At 32.6% G+C, this 23300-nt stretch overlaps 2 protein-coding genes across 3 annotated transcripts; both read left to right on the forward strand.

The window, feature by feature from the left end:
• Window positions 1-1485: 1485 nt before the first annotated feature.
• LOC132759261 (transmembrane channel-like protein 7) lies at window positions 1486-10351 on the forward strand. Its single transcript, XM_060751002.1, has 5 exons — window positions 1486-1689; window positions 2435-2591; window positions 6033-6194; window positions 6559-6731; window positions 10240-10351. The coding sequence occupies exons 1-5, from the start codon at window positions 1520-1522 to the stop codon at window positions 10349-10351; spliced, it is 774 nt and encodes a 257-aa protein (XP_060606985.1). The 5' UTR covers window positions 1486-1519.
• On the forward strand, window positions 7981-23300 carry LOC132759262 (transmembrane channel-like protein 8). 2 transcript variants are annotated; one of them, XM_060751003.1, is made up of 8 exons: window positions 7981-8085; window positions 10240-10347; window positions 10667-10742; window positions 11415-11545; window positions 16679-16834; window positions 19745-19823; window positions 20242-20445; window positions 21681-23300. In XM_060751003.1, exons 3-8 carry the CDS (start codon window positions 10740-10742, stop codon window positions 21705-21707), a joined length of 600 nt encoding a protein of 199 aa, XP_060606986.1. In that variant the 5' UTR covers window positions 7981-8085; window positions 10240-10347; window positions 10667-10739; the 3' UTR covers window positions 21708-23300. The 2 variants fall into 2 exon arrangements, with proteins under 2 accessions (XP_060606986.1, XP_060606987.1); XM_060751004.1 differs by lacking the exons at window positions 7981-8085; window positions 10240-10347 and having other exon boundaries at window positions 10354-10742.

The following is a 23300-nucleotide window of genomic DNA, read 5'->3' on the forward strand; positions in this document are numbered from 1 at the left end:
AACCTTAACTCGCAAATTTTCCTTAAAATTTTATGAAATTATTTTTTCCCCCTTTGTTATTTTTAACTTTTTACTTTTTTTCCGGGGGAAAAAAAAGTTTCTAAAAATAAAGAAAAGGGAAATTTTTAACATTTTTTTCTTTGTAAGGTAGAATTTTAATTTTCAAAAGATAGGTGGCAGGTGACCCAAGGAAAAACCGGGAATCTTTTCCTTGCCCCTAATTTTTTGGAATTTTCCCCCTTTGTTTTTTATTTTTTAAAATTTAAAAACTTTGTCCAGGACATAACTCTAAAAACTATAATAGGTATCATCATGAAACTTTGTAGGTAGATAGATCTCATTGAGTAGGTGTGCAGTGCACAAGAACCGTAACTCTGCCTTGCCTATTTTTTTAATTATCCCCCTTTGTTTAATTTTTACACTTTGAACTGTGTCCGGGACATAATTCTTAATGTATAAGAGGTATCAACATGAAACTTTGTAGGTAGAAAGATCTCATTAAGTAGGTGTGCAGTGCACAAGAACCGTAAACTCTGCCTTGTCTATTTTTTTAATTATCACCCTTTGTTTATTTTCACACTATGAACTTTGTCCAGGGGACATAACTCTAAAACTATAAGAGGTATCAAACATGAAACTTTGTAGGTAGATAGATCTCATTAAGTAGGTTTGCAGTGCACAAGAACTGTAACACTGTCTTGCCTACTTTTGGAGTTATTGCCCTTTGTTCATTTTGACACTTTGAACTTTGTCTGGGACATTACTCTAAAATTACAAGAGATATCAACATGAAACCTTGTAGATAGATAGGTCTCATTGGGTGGAAGTGCAGTGCTTAAGAATAATTACTCTGCCTTGCCTTATTTTGAAGTTATTGCCCTTTGTTTATTTTTACTTTTTGACTTTTGTCCGGGACATAACTTTAAAACTATTAGAGATATCAACATGAAACTTTGTAGGTAGCTAGAAATAATTGGATAGAACTGCAATGTTTAAAGAACCTAAACAAAGCCTGGTCTAATTTTGGAGTTATTGCCCTTTGTTCATTTTTACACTTTGAATTTTACCCGAGACATAACTCTGATATCATCAGGAAACTTTATAGATAGATAGATCTCATTGAATAGAAGTGCAGTGCAAAAAAACATAACTCCGCCTTGCCTAATTTTGGAGTTTTTGCCCTTTGTTCATTTTTTTATACTTTCCTGTGTCCAGAACCTTCTCGGGGAGCATCAACCGGTTCAACCGGTTCTTGTTTAGTAGGGAACTAATCTCATTATTGATTATTCTTTGACTGAATACCACTTGTCCCTACTTACTGTTTTGGCTCTATCTATAATCTTCCATATGATCGAAAATAATATAATTATATATATATACATATACGAAGAACTGCCAATGGGATGCATTCTTAGCCCGGTGTAGTTTGAATAGTTAATATTAAGACTTTTGTGCCAAAGCAGTGTCATACGATATTTTTAATAACTCTATCGGGCAAAAGTATAGGTATTCAAGAGATATGCGTTCACAATTTTATTTCCAGGGCTGGATGGAGACGACATCGTTTTTTTATGGTTACTATGGCAACACTGAGGTATCAATTCCGGGTGGAGAGTACAATATTCCATTAGCATATTGCTTAACAACTTTAATCATATTGATCGTCAGTCTCTTCGTGATGGTTCATTAGTACGTATCACCTTTTCTATTTTGCTTGTATAACAAATATCAATTTTGAATAACGAAGGCAATTTTGGTAACATTGAACATTTTTACTATTATTTGAAATACTTAAAAACATAACATATGTTCGGTCGGTCGGTCCATTTCATAGTTTCCGTACGATAACTGGAGTTTTGAATGAGGTATTGTAGGCAGACTTGGTATATGGAAACCCTGGCTGGTATTGAATTACGACCCCTTTGGATCAAGGTTTTAGGTCACCCGTTTTCTTTTTAAAATTAAAAAATTTTTTAAGAAATTTAAGTAAAAAATGTACATTTGTGCTTTAAATAAAATGTTTTGCAGTTTTTATTATTTTAATTTTTTCTACTTTCCCTTACTAAAAAACAATTTTAAAGGGGTTTTTTGATAATTTGACCTTTGGTAATTTATGTGGTTGTATGTGTCGTTTGCAATGTGTTAATTACTTTCCTTGTTATCTTCACAACATTTTACTTTTAAGTACATTTTCAAATTTTTTAGAAAATATCATTACTCTGGAGGCATGCTGCTTTACTGAAAAGTGTTTAAATTAATTAAGACATAAGCAGTGGATCGTTAGTAAAATGATAATTATTGAAATCAGTATTCATATATAAATAAAATAGAAGTTATATTAAATGTTTCCAGATATTTGATTAAATAAAAATATTTATTTTTTTGCATTCTACCATTTTTTTTTGCATCATCATCACTTTTATGTTTCATCCAGCACGTTTACGAAGTACACAGATACTATAGTATCTACTGACATAGCGTCACACAATTCTTCTGCTTTCTTCATTTCCGTCTGCTGCGGATGGGACTACCGGATATTTGAAGAAAAATCTGTACCTCTTCAACATAGACACATATTCCAAAGATTTTGTGTAAGAAGTTTTTATTGGTGACTGGTAACGTTCATTTTAAAGCCACGAAAAACTTTACCGTCAGTTTATAAAATGGCATTATTTTATGTCAAAATTGTATAAAATGTCGCTGCTCACAGAAACGCTCGAGTTTTTCTGTGACCCTTCTATCGTAATAGTCGAGTTTTACGGAGGAAACCGCGACATTTTCTGTCTACATAGTAGACTAAGCCACGTAAACATAATTTATGCCTTCTTTAGGTGGCCGATTGCGGCCATTGTAATCCGCAATATTTTTGTTTTGATGCATACTTTGTAAAAAGTCGAGATTGAGCTTTAAGCCATACTTGGTCTATAGCAACCTTATATGATGACCCCGGTCGATATTGCATTTGGACTCCCTGGATCAAGGTCAATGTCACCGTAACTAAAAATAGAAAAATGGTTTCCGGACAATAACTAGAGTTAGGAATGAGATATTGTAATCAAACTTTTTTTTTTATTGCAAACTTATATGAGGACCCCGATTGTGTTTGCTTTTTTGACCCCTGGGGGTCAAGCTCACTGTTACTAAAAATAGAAAAATGGTTTATGGACGATAACATCAGTTAAGAATGAGTTATTGTAATCAAACTTGGTATTAATCAACCTTGTGTGGAAACCACGCTCGGGATTGTATTTGGACCCCTTAGGGTCAAGGGTCACTATGACCAGAAATAGAAAAATGGTTTCGGAGAAGAACTAGAGTTAGGAAAGAGATATTATACTCAAATTTAGTATAAAGCAAGTTTATATTTTTCTTCAGAACACTTATTTTTAAAAATTCAAAGTTGCTGGTGGGGGTATTAATCACCTTTAGTGATAGCTCTAGTTGTATTTTTCTCTCTCGAACTTGTGTAAAATATCGTGGCCTTTAGAAACTCTCGAGTTTTTCTGTCACTCTTCTATCGTAAAAGTCGAGTTTTATGGAGGAAACCGCGACATTTTCTGTCTACATAGCAGACTAAGCCACGCAAACATATGCCTCCTTTAGGTGGCCGATTGTAATCCCCGATATTTTGTTTTGATGCATACCTTGTAAAAAGTCGAGCTTAAGCTTTAAGCCTCGACTAAATATGACGGGATAATAAATCTCAGCTTTCCTCGCCGCGATATTTTATGAGACAAAAAATCGCGGCCTATAATCTTTTCCATTGACTTTTTGTAGAATTTCTCTAACACTAACAAAAATATTGCGGATTTCTTTCTGTTCATCGGCTTTTTATAGACAGCCGAGGGATAAAATTTAGGATCAAACCATGGACGATAGTCAAAAAGTTGCTTGCTGATTTCAACAACTGTTATAAAACATTGGGGTCAATACGTTCCCCGCGACATTTTGTACGATTTCGGCAGAAAATCTCGCGGGTTTGTAAGTTTTATATTAAAACGATAATATTACTCGCGGGTTTGAAATGGCCGCAACCAGCTGCAACTTGCAACAACAGCCGATCAAAGCAAACAATAACTCATCAAAGAAATATTAACAGTATGATACTCTTTCATACGGAAGAGCATTAGTGCCAAGTGTATGTTTTTTATTATCTCGAAATTTCGAGTTACTAACTCGAAATTTCGACTTACTTATCTCGAAATTTCGAGTTACTAACTCGAAATTTCGAGTTACTAACTCGAAATTTCGACTTACGAACTCGAAATTTCGACTTACTTATCTCGAAATTTCGAGTTACTAACTCGAAATTTCGACTTACTAACCCGAAATTTCGACTTATTAACTCGAAATTTCGACATACTAACTCGAAATTTCGAGTTACTTATCTCGAAATTTCGACTTAATAACCCGAAATTTCGACTTATTAACTCGAAATTTCGACATACTAACTCGAAATTTCGAGTTACTTATCTCGAAATTTCGACTTAATAACTCGAAATTTCGACTTAGTAACTCGAAATTTCGACTTAGTAACTCGAAATTTCGACTTACATTGCACGACTTTCATTGGTTGCCGGTGAAAGCAAGGATTGAATTCAAGATGCTTTCTTTAGTGTTTAGCCGTTGCACATTGATAGAGCACCTTTAACATTTATTTGACAGAGCAATTTAATAGGGTCAAATTGTCCATATGTTTCGCTTATTGTGGAGGGTGGGGGTGTAAAATCACACTTTCCACATTTCCGTGTTAACCGGATGTTTCTTTTTCTTAAGCACACATACAACCATCATGTAGAGAAACAACAAGTCCAAAAACCTACCCTATTGTAAACTGTGCAATATCATGTGTTAAATAAGTTTTAAATGGCGTGTATACGCCAGTTAGTCTGTCACGTTTCTTTATACTAATAATGTTTTTGTAACATTATTCATTATTTACTAATACTTTGATTCATATTGTGTTGATAAAAGTTGATAAAAGTGGAACTTGTTGTTATATATATGATTGGAATAATAGAAAAGCATCCGATTTTACAAGAAATATAGTCAGTCCAACAATTTTGACAAAGGCCTCAGCACGCCCTATTTTGGCCGCGCCGCGATACTTTCCTCAGATGTCCCACACGTGAAGTATAGGATCGTTTTATTCACAGGGATGAGAAGAATATGATTAGCGAAAAGATATGTTCGAACAGATGGGATACAATACAACGTGTGAAGAACGCCTGAACGTACAAATTAAAGGAAGCCTTGTGTTTTTTAGGTCGGGTGTGTACATGCCATTACTAAGTTTAAGTTTCATTTCAATAGTTTTTGTCCAGGCACCCGTTCCTCCATCTCCATCGTTCAACGGCACTCCCTACTATATCTTATATCATCTAACTAATAACTTTGGCCATTCTTGTAATGTTAATAAGTCGAAATTTCGAGTTACTAAGTCGAAATTTCGAGTTACTAAGTCGAAATTTCGAGATAAGTAACTCGAAATTTCGAGTTAGTATGTCGAAATTTCGAGTTAATAAGTCGAAATTTCGGGTTAGTAAGTCGAAATTTCGAGTTACTAAGTCGAAATTTCGAGATAAGTAACTCGAAATTTCGAGTTACTAAGTCGAAATTTCGAGTTAGTAAGTCGAAATTTCGAGTTAGTAACTCGAAATTTCGAGATAGTAAGTCGAAATTTCGGGTTAGTAACTCGAAATTTTGAGATAAGTCGAAATTTCGAGTTACTAAGTCGAAATTTCGAGTAAGTAACTCGAAATTTCGAGTTAATAAAAAACATACACCTGGCACTAATGCTCTTCCGTACTTTCATCATGCTGTCTTTATTAATTATTTGTAAGATTGTATACATTAATGTATAACGTTTAACACAGCTGCATATTGTTAGTACAAATTATTTCCCTTTTTCAAATAATAAATGCTTTAAAAATTTATCAGCAAGAAATGTATCAATGGTATGAATGGGTTTAAGTATTCAAATGTAAGTGCATGTAGTGAATTAATGTATTTTCAAGTCGAATATATTTCAGGGAGCATTAGAAGATCAGAAACATGAAATAGAGAAGAAGGAAAGTTCAAGCTGTGCTCGTTTCTGTCTATGGGTTATACGTATTGCTGTCAACGTTCTTATTCTGATTTTGCTAGGGGCCACTGCAGCCGCAATCTACTTTGCTCAGACTTTCTCCTCAAACGTAATGATGATAAGCACGATTTCATATTTTTTTTAACAAATGATTATTATTTTCGTCATATCACCCTATGCTAAGAATTTGCCCTGAATAAATAACGCTGAAAACAATGAGAGATGTTGAATATTATAAAATGATTTATTCCAGTAAGTTAACAGCAATCTAATCACGTTGCTACAGTTTACTAGTACATGTAGTTTACCGTATATGGATTTCTTAAGAGTAAAGCATATACAGTCAACTTAAAATTAAACTAGGCGTCGCAGTACATTCATTTATTTATCAATTCTAAGTTCAGAAACTAGGCATAAGCGGACACCTTGCTTGAAAGATAGACCGCCTTGACAACAATTTATTTTATTTACAGTTCATAACAAGTGACAAAAAGGAGGAATACAATATGGTTGTCCGTCTGTTCGTTCAGTTTTTACCATCATTACTTATAGCTTCAGTGAACGCCATTTATCCTATAATATTCCTGCTTCTAGCAAGACTAGAGAAATACCGACCATCGTCACTCATCCAAATAACTCTACTTCGGTACGTCTTCTTTTATATTTTGTAGGAAACTTAAATATAAAGTTTCGCTCACGTCATGCCATGGTGACAGGATGCTTTGTGACACCATATGCTATGTGACAAAGGGTGTTCTTATTGAAAGTAATACCAATCTCGTAACACGTTATATTATTAATAGTTAATGCATCCTGGTTATTTTTTCAGTGTAAACATATTTTCTGGAAAACGAAATTGTACTGTCAGTAAAATTGTATCATTTGTGAAAAGTTGAGTATTTTTATTATTGATTTTATAATATTTCACAGAGTTTGTATTTTGGGTACGCCCTGGCTGAAACTAATGGTTTTTTACAGCCCTTTTTAGGTGGGAAGTACGTTTTCAACACAACGAATGAACATTGGACGGGAAAAATGCCAGCAAATAAAAGTTTGTACCCCGTTTTATTATCTTAAACCTTTTCCCGTCTCCTTCCTTTTTTTAAATTTTATCTGTTTTTTCCCTTTTTAATTTCATTTCAAGGACAGTTTTGCACAAAACGAAAACCCCGATCCCTTTTTTTTATTTCAAACTATTTCTAATTCTTTTGAAAAGTTTTTTTTAAATACTTATAAAAGCAACAGTACTTTTTTCCCTTTTACTTCACGAGTAAATATATTGTCATTTTTTTTAAAAGGTGGCAAAACAGGAGAAAAAAAATCTTTTTGAAATTTTAAAATTTTCAGAAAAGTTGCCCCAGGTTTAGAGATAAAGTAAAAACACGTTTTAAAACAGGAGTTGTTTGCTACAGTTTTGAGTAATCTGCTTTGAAAATTTGCAACTCATTCAGGGGCGGATAACTCAAAAAGACTTATGGAGATCACGAATATTTTTTTTTCTCTCATAAATTTGTGTCAATTGTGATTCTTTTTAATCATGCAAAGTTTAAGAAATTTATGTATATTAGTTTAAAGACTTTATAAGGAAATGAAGACACTAGAGGAAACGTGTTTAATTTAACATTTTATGTATAGGATATTCAGATACATGTAGTACTTTTTAGGCCTTTTTAATTACCGGGTCACGTGATGTTTTCTTAGATGACCATGTATGTTTGAGGCATGCTAAGTAGATGTATTTTGGAGGATATTTTGGCATCATTCTTGTAGAAAATAAATTTCTGAAGTGTAGATTTTCTATATAAAACCGATTTCGTTATAAAAATAAAATCAGTGGTCAACATACTTATTTTAAGTATCATTTTTGTTAAAGTCTATTAAAAGCTCATTCAATATTTTTAGTGCTGGGAGACATATTTCGGACAACAGATCTACAAGTTCTTTGTGGTTGAGTTTGCATGTGATATATTGCTGACGCTTCTATACGAATTACCAAGAAAGTAAGAACAAAAATATCATGAATGAGAATATTCTATTATTTAAGCGGACCAAACGTTTAGAGCCCGACTGCTTTTTAATGACACTATATATTCATATTGTGACCACTTATGTAGAATTTTAAACATAACATATCTACTTTGTGTGAAGTCAAAACATGTTTATTAATAAAGAGACTGTAGCAATTATCAATATTTTAAATATCGAATTTGAGCATAGTATATCTTTAAGTAATTGATCATAATTGCGTATTGCGTCGAACCAAATGATGGCAAGCTTACTAATTGAATATACATATAAACTGCACTCTCTGTAAAACGACCCTCTGTAGAACAATTAATAACTCTTTACAACAATAGTCGCAAATCTTCCAGATGTGAGACTTGACACCAAATCTAGCCTCATTAGAGCAACATTCCCAGCAACCACCAACATTTTATAAATGTCTCCGAAACGGCGTTGCACTGCAGAGGTTATTCTGTATACAGCGATATATAACTGACTTTAGGTGATGTCAAGGATAAATTATAACAAACATTCCAATGATAACAACAAAAATTTACAATGATATTGAAAATAAGTTGCAAACTCAGAGAACTTTTTAGTTTGGAGGAAGTTATGAATATATACATTCAAAATCATTTTTCTTCACGATACCTTTTCTAAATTTGTACTTGAACTTGTAAGTATTTTACCATTTTCATAAACAAATGTGATTTTGCTTAATTATCTGAAGATTTGTAAAATAAATAAAAAATGACTTTACACGTAATCGGCTTTATAAAAATGTATTGTAATAATATGAAAGTTTGATTTAATTTTTATTATATTATTTAAGTGTCCTAAAATCCGACCACAATGATTGATTAATCTATAATGCTGTCAATTATGTGTGTGATCTCCTCTTTAACCTCCTTGGCTGGTCTCCTCCAAAAGTTTGCTCTGTTGAACAAGATAGCCGCCAGAGCAAAAAATAGAGAGAAAAAACACCTTTAACGGCATCTGTTCCTTAAATTGATTGGTAGCTTTTGATGAAACTGTACATGAATGATCCTTGACTAGTTTTATATAAAAATACTCAAATGATTAAGGTCTGCTGAACAAAACGGCTTCCACAGCTAATAATAGAAAGAAAAAAATTTTGAACAGTAACTGTTCATGAATGATGCTTGGCTAGTGTTCTGTAAAAATGGTTCCGGTCTGCTGAACGTTTTGTTTCGTTCAAAGCCTTGAATAGAATGACTGCCAGAGATAAAATTAGAAATTCCTTTAAACAACAATTCCTCCTTAACTATTGGGTCGATTTTGATGTAACTACACATATGCATAAATTGATGTTGGATGGTCCTCTTTAAAATTTGCTCAAATGGTTCCGGTCTGCTGATCAAGATTGTCGCCGGAGCTAAATATAAAAAACTTTTAAAAAGTTAAGTTACCAATTAAAAGTTTGATAAAGTGTAAATATTCTTTGTGTAGAGTCCATTACGTAATAATAATATGAAAGGTATCAATTCAACAAATTTGTTACTTTTACATCAACTCCTGCACACTAAAATTTGTAAAATTGATGTTTCTACCAATGTGTAATGATCATTTGAACCCCCTACTCAGATGGGGATTAAGGGCCATCATGGCCCTTTGTTTTAATTTTGAAAACTTTGAGTTCAGAATTATTGGCGGACGTCTGTGTGTTTAAATTTAGCCATAAAATGGGTCTGGTGACCGAAGCAATCCGAAAAGCGCAAATACGGTCATAATTGGTCTTTTGGCCTGTAACACATTTTTTATGGTTTTAAATCATAATTATGATGCACAAATTAAATTTTATCAGTAATGTAGGTTCCAAAAAGCATTGTTTATAAAGATATTACCGAATTTAACATTTCATGTAAATAAAGGGAGGTAATTAGAAATTTATTTTCTCTAAAATTTCAGTCAAATTTTACAATGAAAAATGAATGCATATATTTTAATGATTACATATAATATGCATAAATATTTGCAGTACATATTTTACATATTCTTCGATGTTTTAAAATTGTTTTATATGCATAATTATGTACACATATATAATGTCACATGGTATGGTTTACCACTTTGATCACAACATACAGGATCTTTAATAATTTCAAAAACATGTATTTATTACATTATAGGTTGATAACAACAAAATTTGACTGGAACTTAGCTAAGAAAATTGGTCCGGCCGAGTTTGACATAGCGATATGCGTTCTTGACCTTGTGTACGGACAAGCACTTTGTTGGTGAGATAATTCCGTCGACAAGTCTGTAGTGTAAATAACTAATTTGTAACAAAAAATTTTCCCCGTCATTTCTTTTCTCATTTACAAAATAATTATATGCGCCTACACGTTAATGGCAACTTGATAGTTTTATAGCAAGTAAATCGTGTAATATCAGACAAGTAAATGTCGCGTGCTATATTTGAGTATATAACAGAAGAAACACAAGAAGATTGTTATGAACAATTTTCACAAGCTACAATATTTCCAGATTTTGTGATTATGTCTCAATTCTTAACACATTGCCTGAAAAATGCTTATAAACTTTTTCTTCTTTCAGGCTTGGGTTCTTTTTTGTCCCTCTTCTTCCAGCATTGACTGTGATCCGCCTCATCATCCTGTTTTACCTGAAAATGGCAAGTTTAAATAAAATAAGATATATATGCTTCCCTTTCCATATTTTCATCATTTCATATTTATAAAATTGACTACTGCTTAAGCCGGTGCTAGGGGGCATGACCAGTAGTCTGCACTTACAACTACCGTCCAAGAGTTCCAGTTTTGCAGTTTTGAGTGTACTTTAAGGAATACATTTCCTATATCTTATCTAATTATGTAGTCAACCATTTAAAAAAACTAAATTCTGTCAACCCGAAGCGAATGTGTTCCCATTTCCTTAAAGCGTCCCAAAATTTTTCAAAAAAGTTAAGGTTTTAGTTTGGTTTAAAAAGGGATTGGATAGGTTTTTTTAAAACCTAAAACTCGCCCTGTAGAATAAAAATTTTTGCATTTTAAGTACAATATTTTTTAAAAAATTTTCTGCTTATTATATTTTCAGATGATACAAAAAAAAGTATTTTTGAAACCCTTTTTATAAAAGCTAACCCGTATTTTAAAAACATCGTTAAAAATTTTATTTAATAGTAAAAATGTCTGAAAAAAAGCTGTGTTTATCACTAGGGGTTTTTAAAAAAAATCTATTCGAAAGACACTGGTTGTGCCTAGTAAATTGTCTGAATAAACTTTACAACAAAACGGATATTGTTAGAGTTAAATGAAAATAAGTATTCTGATATTGATAATTATAGTTGTCGGCCTTGTACAACACGGTGCCTCCACAGAAACCGTATCAGGCGGCAAGATCAAACGCATTCTTCATGATTGTACTTCTTATCACGTTCTTTCTCGTCGCAATACCGATGGGATATGTTCTTGTTCAGTAAGTGCATTGTTTAGTGTTGTTATTTGTTTTTTGAAAAATATTTTAAAGCATATAAGAAATTTTAGAAATTACATATTTGAAAATAACATGGCTATAAAACGTAAGCCAGACAACATAGTAAAATAACATTGCTAGCCAGACAGCATAGTAAAATAACATGGTTATAACGTTAGTCAGACAGCATAGTAAAATAACATGGTTATAACGTTAGTCAGACAGCATAGTAAAATAACATGGTTATAACGTTAGTCAGACAGCATAGTAAATAACATGGTTATAACATAGTCAGACAGCATAGTAAAATAACATGGTTATAACGTTAGCCAGACAGCATAGTAAAATAACATGGTTATAACGTAAACCAGACAGCATAGTAAAATAACATGGTTATAACGTTAGCCAGACAGCATAGTAAAATAACATGGTTATAACGTTAGCCAGACAGCATAGTAAAATAACATGGTTATAACGTTAGCCAGACAGCATAGTAAAATAACATGGTTATAACGTTAGCCAGACAGCATAGTAAAATAACATGGTTATAACGTTAGCCAGACAGCATAGTAAATAACATGGTTATAACGTTAGCCAGACAGCACAGTAAAATAACATGGTTATAACGTTAGTCAGACAGCAAAGTAAAATAACATGGTTATAACGTTAGTCAGACAGCATAGTAAATAACATGGTTATAACGTTAGTCAGACAGCATAGTAAAATAACATGGTTATAACGTTAGTCAGACAGCATAGTAAAATAACATGGTTATAACGTTAGCCAGACAGCATAGTAAAATAACATGGTTATAAGGTTAGCCAGACAGCATAGTAAAAAACATGGTTATAACGTTAGCCAGACAGCATAGTATGTTATAACGTTAGCCAGACAGCATAGTAAAATAACATGGTTATAAAGTTAGTCAGACAGCATAGTAAAATAACATGGTTATAACGTTAGTCAGACAGCATAGTAAAATAACATGGTTATAACGTTAGTCAGACAGCATAGTAAATAACATGGTTATAACGTTAGTCAGACAGCATAGTAAATAACATGGTTATAACGTTAGTCAGACAGCATAGTAAAATAACATGGTTATAACGTTAGTCAGACAGCATAGTAAAATAACATGGTTATAACGTTAGCCAGACAGCATAGTATTATAACATGGTTATAACGATAGTCAGACAGCATAGTAAAATAACATGGTTATAACGTTAGTCAGACAGCATAGTAAATAACATGGTTATAACGTTAGTCAGACAGCATAACATGGTTATAACGTTAGTCAGACAGCTTAGTAAATAACATGGCTATAACGTTAGCCAGACAGCATAGTAAAATAACATGGTTATAACGTTAGTCAGACAGCATAGTAAATAACATGGTTATAACGTTAGTCAGACAGGATAGTAAAATAACATTGCTAGCCAGACAGCATAGTAAAATAACATGGTTATAACGTTAGCCAGACAGCATAGTAAAATAACATGGTTATAACGTTAGCCAGACAGCATAGTAAATAACATGGTTATAACGTTAGCCAGACAGCATAGTAAAATAACATGGTTATAACGTTAGTCAGACAGCATAGTAAATAACATGGTTATAACGTTAGCCAGACAGCATAGTAAAGTAATATGGTTATAACGTTAGTCAGACTGCATAGTAAAAGTAACATGGTTATAACGTTAGCCAGACAGCATAGTAAAATAACATGGTTATAACGTTAGTCAGACAGCATAGTAAAATAACATGGTTATAACGTTAGTCAGACAGCAAAGTAAAATAACATGGTTATAACGTTAGCCAGACAGCATAGTATTATAACATGGTTATAACGTTAGCCAGACAGCATAATAAAGTAACATGGTTATAACGTTAGGCAGACAGCATAGTAAAGTAATATGGTTATAACGTTAGTCAGACAGCATAGTAAAATAACATGGTTTTAACGTTAGTCAGACAGCAAAGTAAAATAACATGGTTATAACGTTAGCCAGACAGCATAGTAAAAAATAACATGGTTATAACGTTAGTCAGACAGCATAGTAAAGTAACATGGTTATAACGTTAGCCAGACAGCATAGTAAAATAACATGGTTATAACGTTAGTCAGACAGCATAGTAAAATAACATGGTTATAACGTTAGTCAGACAGCAAAGTAAAATAACATGGTTATATCGTTAGCCAGACAGCATAGTATTATAACATGGTTATAACGTTAGCCAGACAGCATAATAAAGTAACATGGTTATAACGTTAGTCAGACAGCATAGTAAAGTAATATGGTTTATAACGTTAGTCAGACAGCATAGTAAAATAACATGGTTTTAACGTTAGTCAGACAGCAAAGTAAAATAACATGGTTATAACGTTAGTCAGACAGCATAGTAAAATAACATGGTTATAACGTTAGCCAGACAGCATAGTAAAATAACATGGTTATAACGTTAGCCAGACAGCATAGTAAAATAACATGGTTATAACGTTAGCCAGACAGCATAGTAAAATAACATGGTTATAACGTTAGCCAGACAGCATAGTAAAATAACATGGTTATAACGTTAGCCAGACAGCATAGTAAAATAACATGGTTATAACGTTAGCCAGACAGCATAGTAAAATAACATGGTTATAACGTTAGTCAGACAGCATAGTAAAATAACATGGTTATAACGTTAGCCAGACAGCACAGTAAAATAACATGGTTATAACGTTAGTCAGACAGCAAAGTAAAATAACATGGTTATAACGTTAGTCAGACAGCATAGTAAATAACATGGTTATAACGTTAGTCAGACAGCATAGTAAAATAACATGGTTATAACGTTAGTCAGACAGCATAGTAAAATAACATGGTTATAACGTTAGCCAGACAGCATAGTAAAATAACATGGTTATAACGTTAGCCAGACAGCATAGTAAAATAACATGGTTATAACGTTAGCCAGACAGCATAGTATGTTATAACGTTAGCCAGACAGCATAGTAAAATAACATGGTTATAACGTTAGTCAGACAGCATAGTAAAATAACATGGTTATAACGTTAGTCAGACAGCATAGTAAAATAACATGGTTATAACGTTAGTCAGACAGCATAGTAAAATAACATGGTTATAACGTTAGTCAGACAGCATAGTAAAATAACATGGTTATAACGTTAGCCAGACAGCATAGTATTATAACATGGTTATAACGTTAGTCAGACAGCATAGTAAAATAACATGGTTATAACGTTAGTCAGACAGCATAGTAAATAACATGGTTATAACGTTAGTCAGACAGCATAACATGGTTATAACGTTAGTCAGACAGCTTAGTAAATAACATGGCTATAACGTTAGCCAGACAGCATAGTAAAATAACATGGTTATAACGTTAGTCAGACAGCATAGTAAATAACATGGTTATAACGATAGTCAGACAGGATAGTAAAATAACATTGCTAGCCAGACAGCATAGTAAAATAACATGGTTATAACGTTAGCCAGACAGCATAGTAAAATAACATGGTTATAACGTTAGCCAGACAGCATAGTAAATAACATGGTTATAACGTTAGCCAGACAGCATAGTAAAATAACATGGTTATAACGTTAGTCAGACAGCATAGTAAATAACATGGTTATAACGTTAGCCAGACAGCATAGTAAAATAACATGGTTATAACGTTAGCCAGACAGCATAGTAAAAAATAACATGGTTATAACGTTAGTCAGACAGCATAGTAAAGTAACATGGTTATAACGTTAGCCAGACAGCATAGTAAAATAACATGGTTATAACGTTAGTCAGACAGCATAGTAAAATAACATGGTTATAACGTTAGTCAGACAGCAAAGTAAAATAACATGGTTATAACGTTAGCCAGACAGCATAGTATTATAACATGGTTATAACGTTAGCCAGACAGCATAATAAAGTAACATGGTTATAACGTTAGTCAGACAGCATAGTAAAGTAATATGGTTATAACGTTAGTCAGACAGCATAGTAAAATAACATGGTTATAACGTTAGTCAGACAGCAAAGTAAAATAACATGGTTATAACGTTAGTCAGACAGCATAGTAAAATAACATGGTTATAACGTTAGCCAGACAGCATAGTAAAATAACATGGTTATAACGTTAGCCAGACAGCATTTAAAAAATAAAACATGACCTTGTGGGCAATATGCAAGATTACGGACTGGTTGGTCAGACTGAGGAAGGTATATGGCCCGAAGCGCAGCTGAGGGTCATATACTAGTACCTTCCGAGGTCTGACCAACCAGTCCGTAAACTTGCATTTTGCCCGAAAGGCTATGTTTTATTTGTTATATTATACCGAATCTAAATTCTTTCATCCCTTTTGTTGCTGTCATTTTTACTATAATTTGCTTTCAAATAATAAGTTATTTGTTCAGTGTGTGAAATATCTCAAACACTAGTCGAATTTTTTATTATTATTTTCAAGCGATACAGCAAAAAACAAATCATGTTCTTCTTTTGTTATTCAATTTTTGTTAATCAAATTAAACAGGCAAAAAAAAACTCCCGAACTTTCAGATTTTCTCAAACTTGTATAAATAAAATTTATAATCAATTTAAAGACAAATCATGACTTTTGATCAACATGTAATAAATTTATTTGAAACAAAACAATAAATTAAGTAAAAAGACTCATTTAACAACAAAATAAAATATTATACCTCATTTGCATGCGCCCTTCTATATTTAATATGACGTCATCCGGTCCATATAAGAATTATGGACCGCCCCCGGTCTGTATGCGGTTTATGGACCGGATGACGTCATATTAAATATAGAAGGGCGTATGCAAATGAGGTTTAATATAGTAAAATAACATGGTTATAACGTTAGTCAGACAGCATAGTAAAGTAACATGGTTATAACGTTAGCCAGACTGCATAGTAAAATAACATGGTTATAACGTTAGCCAGACAGTATAGTAAAGTAACATGGCTATAACGTTAGCCAAACTGCATAGTAAAATAACATGGTTATAACGTTAGTCAGACAGCAAAGTAAAATAACATGGTTATAACGTTTGTCAGACAGCATAATAAAATGAGATACTGAAATTCAAGTGCATCACATTATAATGCGAAATGTCATTTTAGATTGCGGCCGTCGCCAATATGTGGACCTTTTCGGATATACTCAAAACCGACTGAAATTGTTGACATCCAGATAGACCTGTCGTCAGACTGGTTTAGGACCACGTGGGTCATCATAACTTCCTCTGCCTTCATAACAGTGATTATTCTTATCCTCGGGTAAGTACATGAAAAATTGTACGTGTAGTACATCTATACTGTATAGTTTATCATAGTCTCATCAATCTACAACACCACTTTTATAACATAAATAAAACATAAAAAATTTACATTTCCATTTATCTTATACGAGACTTAGGGTATTTATACATTATAATATAAAGTGTATACCCTTTAACTAACACATTCACAATACGAACTGAAAAATACCTAATACCAGCTTTGATTGAATGAAAACACATGTATATCGTAAATAAAATAAATGCTATTAATATACACACTGATAAAAATGAAGTAAAGCCACCCTACATCCTACCTTATAATTTTGTTTTAATTCAGCACATCTTCGTATATATCAAACAAAGTATACATTTCCTTGTCTTCGTAGACTCTTTATAACAGTTTACCGTTCTTATTTTATATACATGTATGTGATAAATAGAATATTATATTCGTGTAGATTCAAGAACTCGTTAAATAAAACAATTTTATGCTCGCCAGAGGCTCGCATAATATGATTTTATTCAACTCGTTCAATACATTTAGTATTGAACTTACACTCATTCAATACCCTCTTTATATTCGATAGATACTGCATGGTATGCTCTTTCGAAAGTTAATGAAGTGCCAGGTCGATATTGTAAGACAATATTTAGAGATTGGGCAAATTTTTTGTTATTTTTTTTACATTTACGACACTAATATCTACTGTATATAGTCCTTTTAACGTGTCGTCAGATGCTCAGTTCGGTTTTTGTCACGGTGCTAGTATAGTTGACGCGATTTTCGTTTTAAATAATCTTTCATCACAGAATTTACGCCTTTATTGCGCTTTTATATACATAAAGAAGACCTTTGATTCTGTGTACAGGAATGCTTTATGGCTGAGCTCTGAAAGGTTGGTTTAGATGGAAACATACTTACACATTATAAAAACAGTAATATGAAAAAGGCAAAGCCTCAAAGCGAGCTCGGTTTACTTTTACCGTGAAATAGTATAAAATAATCGTTCATTTTTATTTTACATTTTCCATTTTAAAATTGTCATTCGGTATTTTATACACTGCTTCCGTTTATTCTGGTTCCCTGTCCAATTATGGTTCCCATAGAAGTGCGCGGGTGACCAGTCTACACATCCGTTTTCAGTCAGAATTCCTCAGTTTTTATCATTATTTTTAAATTCGAAAAGTTGCGATTTGTCAATTCAGTACTTCGGACGAAAGTTTTCAAAACCATCACTAAGCAGGTACTCGCAATACCGTAAAGCTCGCTTTGCGAGCAGGCTTTCGGACCTGCTCTTCGAGCTCGCTATAAAATGCATATTTGTCCATTCTAAAGAAAGGAAATTTTATTTATTTCTTAGGCTTAATATGTTCCTTTAAAAGAAAGAGGTCCATCACAAATAAGGATAGAATACCAGAAAATCAGATATGACTTGTCTTATTAGAAACGTTTCCAACATCTGCATCGCAATTATATAATGGGAAAGGCGTATATACATGTATATGTGAAGAATTCCTATCACATTTTTTACTTCAATAAATTAATTATTTCCCGGATTAGCTTCTATTACAGTTACAGACTGTTTAGCGGTACATGTTTCTATGGTTCACATTTTCCATTCCACTCAAAACAAGAATGAACATAATGATGAAAACAAATGAAATTGTATATACTTCCTGATTATTTATTAAATTTTACAAATTAAGTTATATTTATTAAATTATTGACTTATATAAACTTATTCATACTTTCATTCTCATCTATCTATTCTTTCTTTCTTTCTTAATTGATTGATTGATTAATTAATTAATTAATTAATTAATTTTTAAAATTATTTTCACATTCACTTATTTATTCATTGATTTATTTTTTATTAACGGTTATAACGAGTATAACAACCGCTGCATCTCTTATCACCACTGGCATAAGAGGTTCTTCTTTATATAATTAACTCCGAAAACTCATTTTCATTTCCGTTCAACATTCTGCCAAACATTATTGCAAATATTGTAAAATTGTTTCTTTGAGATGGATCTAATGTAATGATTGGTTAATTGAGATCACGTGATTTAAGTCTGGACATTGATTGGCTTAGACTTTATCCATGTACTTAAGCTAAAACCAGACACGTAAAGGGTAAAATTCTGTGCAGTAAGTAGAACAGCGGCCAATGACATAAAATTTTATGTGAGCATAAAATCTTATATATGTGCATTTGTATTACTAATTTGTAATGGAAAACTACCTGAAAATTCTTCATAGCAAAACTTATAAAAATGGCTTAGCAAGATTAAGATTATCGCCAGATAAATTTCGGATTGAAACAGGTAGAATAGTTACTCTAATATACGAGTACGAGTACGTTCTCTTTATACTTAACCATACTATGACAGAAGATCAAGTATGTTCAAACTGATTGAATTATTAAGTACTGAAAACAAGTCTGAAATAATAGGTTTAGGTAAATATTTAAATTATGCTACAAAGAAATGAAATGAATTATTAAATGCTCTGTAAATCAATGTATAAATTTGGTCTTGTTATATTTAATATTGATATTGTTTATTTTTGAAATTACTTGATTATATGTCTATTATGAAACATTGTAAAACAGCTGCTCTTATGAATCTTATCACAGAATATGATTAGATTAAGTTTAAAATCCATTTCATATGAATATCAAAGAGAAGTAATAAATGAAATAAAGTAACGGGGAATTTTAATTGAAAACGTTGTTCCGTCAAACAGTAAAACATAACAAGGTGGTAGTTTTGAGACAATGAAATATTGAATTTAAATTCACTGATAAACTTCTATAATTCATTAGTAAGCATAAAATGAAATTTTGTTTTTGAATAGGTAACTATTTTTACGTTATTTATCACGTAATTTAACTTTAAACTCCAGTCTGGCGTTGTCATATTGTTCTGCACAGCGTACATCTAACTGGAAGCTTATAAAAAGAATGAAGGCTCAACTCCTGCAGGTACGTACTATTAATATTATGTATATCAAATTTAAACAGCCTTACTGAACAAGAATCAACTTCTTACAGCTGTCTTAGACAGAAAAACAAATTATAAATTAGATAAGTTAGGGGACATCCTATATTCAATCAAAGGTGTGCAAGTTAATCATTTTATAATTAAATGCATTGGGGAAACGTGGTAAGTCTTAATCAATAAGTTTGATGAAAACATGTTGCACCAACAACACCTTGGAATAATAAGATCATATATGATGTCTTGATTTACCTATTTTCAACCTATCACTCAGTAAACTAGAGCACAGACCGGATGATTTCATTTGAATAAACTCTGGGTTGCAGTCACAATAGCCCGTTATATCTTAAATCCTTTTGAATCTGTAATATGTGAATTCTCATGTAAGATATCATTTCAAAGGATGAAAAAGACAAACAATATTTGGTTTTGCAACTGAGTAAATACATTGGAAACCCGAAGCACATCCCAGAAACAAAGAAGCTTCCGCCACCAAACTACAATCTAAAACCGGAACCGACACCTGTTGGTGTAAGATCGGAAAGACGCAATGAGCTGCCACAGGTCCCGGAGAAAATTGGGTCACCAAAAGGGTTTGTTGTACAGGTAATGCAAAGTTTTATCAATCACTACAGAACATACAATTAAATGGAAAGTAGCCATAATAAAGTTTTCACGAGGTTTCATAAATTGTCTTATATTAGAAATCAGTCATGAAGTTTCCAGTGCCTTACAATAGAATAATAATGCTTTCATATGCTTCAGACATTGCCATAGTCTTGATAATGACCATTTGTGTTACAATCCCTCAATAAATGATGACTAAATGGTCCATATACACATCTTCATATTTTTATCTGAACTTTGACCTCTATGTGTGACCTTGACCTTGGCCGCAAGGACCTGAATCTTGCACGCGACACTTTGCCTCACAATGGTGAACATTTGTGCCAAGTAATATTGAAATCCCTCTATACATGTGGAAGTTTTGCTCCGGACAAGCATTTTTCAATGAGCTCTAAGTGTGATCTTGACCTTTGACCTAGAGACCTGGTGCGACACTGCTCCTCATAGCGGTGAACATTTCTATGAAGTTTCATTAAAATCCCTCCATACATGTAGGAGATATGCTCCGGACAAAATTGGACGCCGCCCGCCCGCCCGCCAGGGGCGTTCCCATAATACGTCCCGTAAGCTGTACAATACAGTGACGTCACAATGTAGCGTCAAACAGCGCGAGCAAAAACAGTCAAAACAAGAACGCTACTTCAATGTCGCAACCAGTTAAATTTCACATTTATTTCACTATAGATACTCTGTATTTCGCTTGAAAAATATGGAATGAAATAAAATAAACACGCACAAATTTTAACAACGTTTTCAAAATTCATAATTCTCAAACTGTGTCTTCGAACAGTAGACTTACCAACAGTCTTTTTCAACTGCCTGGAACAGCCTTTATTGGAAACTCTGAGGCGAAAACAAATTTAACTACCAAATATATAGTCCAACTAGAGCGGGTTTCGGGTATTTGTGAACCGTCGACTATTTGTTTTTTCTAACTGCATAACCTAATTTAAGTCTACAGTGATCCAAAAAAAATTAATCGAGTAAATCTTTTTCGTTTCCGGTTGTCTGCAGATCCTCCCGCCAAACGGTAAATTTAAACTACGCCCTCTTGATATAATTCTTCGCATCCGAACTCCAAACTGTGATTTTATTGAGCGATAAAATCACAGTTTGTGGTATATTATTTCTTAAATTATTATTTATTGTTTTACTATAGTCAACATTAGACTCATATGACACATTTTAATTGAGATATTTGCTTTGTTTTTAAGGTAAACTCGCAAGATGCGGACTGGTGATACATGATGACAGTGTCAACAAAAACACTTTCAAAAGAATACCTTTTGTTACATCAACATGATTTATGTTAGAGATTGTTTCGCTATAATGTAATCTAGTTGGTAATCAGTAAATATGCAAAATATCGGAATTTTTAAGTACAAAAACAACAACAACAACAGTAGTTGATCATTAAAATGAAAATGACACTAAATATAACAGGAAAGATATGCAGAGTCGTAGATTATCGCCTGGTTATAACGAGACAATGAATCTTTATCTTTTATTGAAACATGCACAACTGTTATTTTTTAACCTTTGAAAGTATATGTTACATGTTATAATTTCTTCGAGATCATGATGGATGAATGAGAGTAATAAAAAAAATATTTCAAATAAAAGGAATCCATTGCTTTTCAAAACGTTTGAATTATCAATAACAAGTTAAAAAGACGTTACTGATCAGGCTGATAAAGGCAAGTGGAGAATTTCCGGCAGCTTTAATAGTGAAGAAAGACTCTTTGTGATACTCATTATATCAAATCAGTGGGTGCCTGAACAGAACCAACGAACTCCCTCTAAAGAAATCCACGCCACAGGTGGATATCAGTCAATACGGAAATCTTCACACTGTTTTATGGACATATTTGCTTCTTTAAAAAGAAGCATGCGATAGGTATTTTTGCAGCAGTTGACGATTGGTTTATTTCGAAAATATTTGGAGATTTTTTTTCATAAAAGGAACCAGAGATTTGCCAAAACGGGCATAAATTATGTTAATCAAACAATTTTAAGTCCCAGATTTACAATATAATTGTATAAGGAATAAACTGTATATTCAGCTGCATGCCTCCAACCACAATATTTCAAGAAAATTAAACTTGAGAAAAGTTTGCGCCAAAAGATCTCCGTTGCGTAATTTAGTCATACCAGAAGTAGCAATTCGATACGGATGGATGCCGCCAGCAAACATTCTCATCTGATGACCTTTCCAATAACTCGTTATTTGTGTATTTTTTTAAACAATTCTACCCCTCTGATAAATAAAGTCTGCTAAAATGTACAGGATACTAGTGGTTCTTTAAAGTCACATTATTTCTCAGAAACAAATATGGTTTTCTATCTTTAGAAAAGGCAGGAATGAGTTTTATAATGTTTAAATACTAGTAATGGTTTAAGAGCATGATACATGCTTATCACCTGCAGAATGTAGTGCTGAATATAAAATTATTTGTCATAAAAGTAACAAATTGTAAACAAAGTAGTATTTTGACTTCCATACAAAATAAAACAATATAACTTTATTAATGCTAGAAAAGCAATAGAAGCAAAATATGGTTGAAGTAATTGGCTAATTTTTAACTTTTTGGGAACCATAACAGGGCACTAGAAATACAAGGATTTTGAGTAAAAAAACGGAGGCACAATGGGCCTTTAACTTTCTAGTTAAATACTTCCTCCCACAAAACATTTTACAGTCAATCTCAATACATTTAGAGTGAACAGTTTATTGTACGTAAGAAATTACTAACAAGAGTTATAAATTTTGTCCAAAATAAGGAGAATAAAAGCAGAAATTATAAGGTACCCTAAGTGTATGATGTTCAGTGAGT

This window comes from Ruditapes philippinarum, unplaced genomic scaffold (genome assembly GCF_026571515.1).
Source record: "Ruditapes philippinarum isolate M1 unplaced genomic scaffold, ASM2657151v2 ctg477_1_1_1_1, whole genome shotgun sequence".
NCBI lineage: Eukaryota > Metazoa > Mollusca > Bivalvia > Venerida > Veneridae > Ruditapes > Ruditapes philippinarum.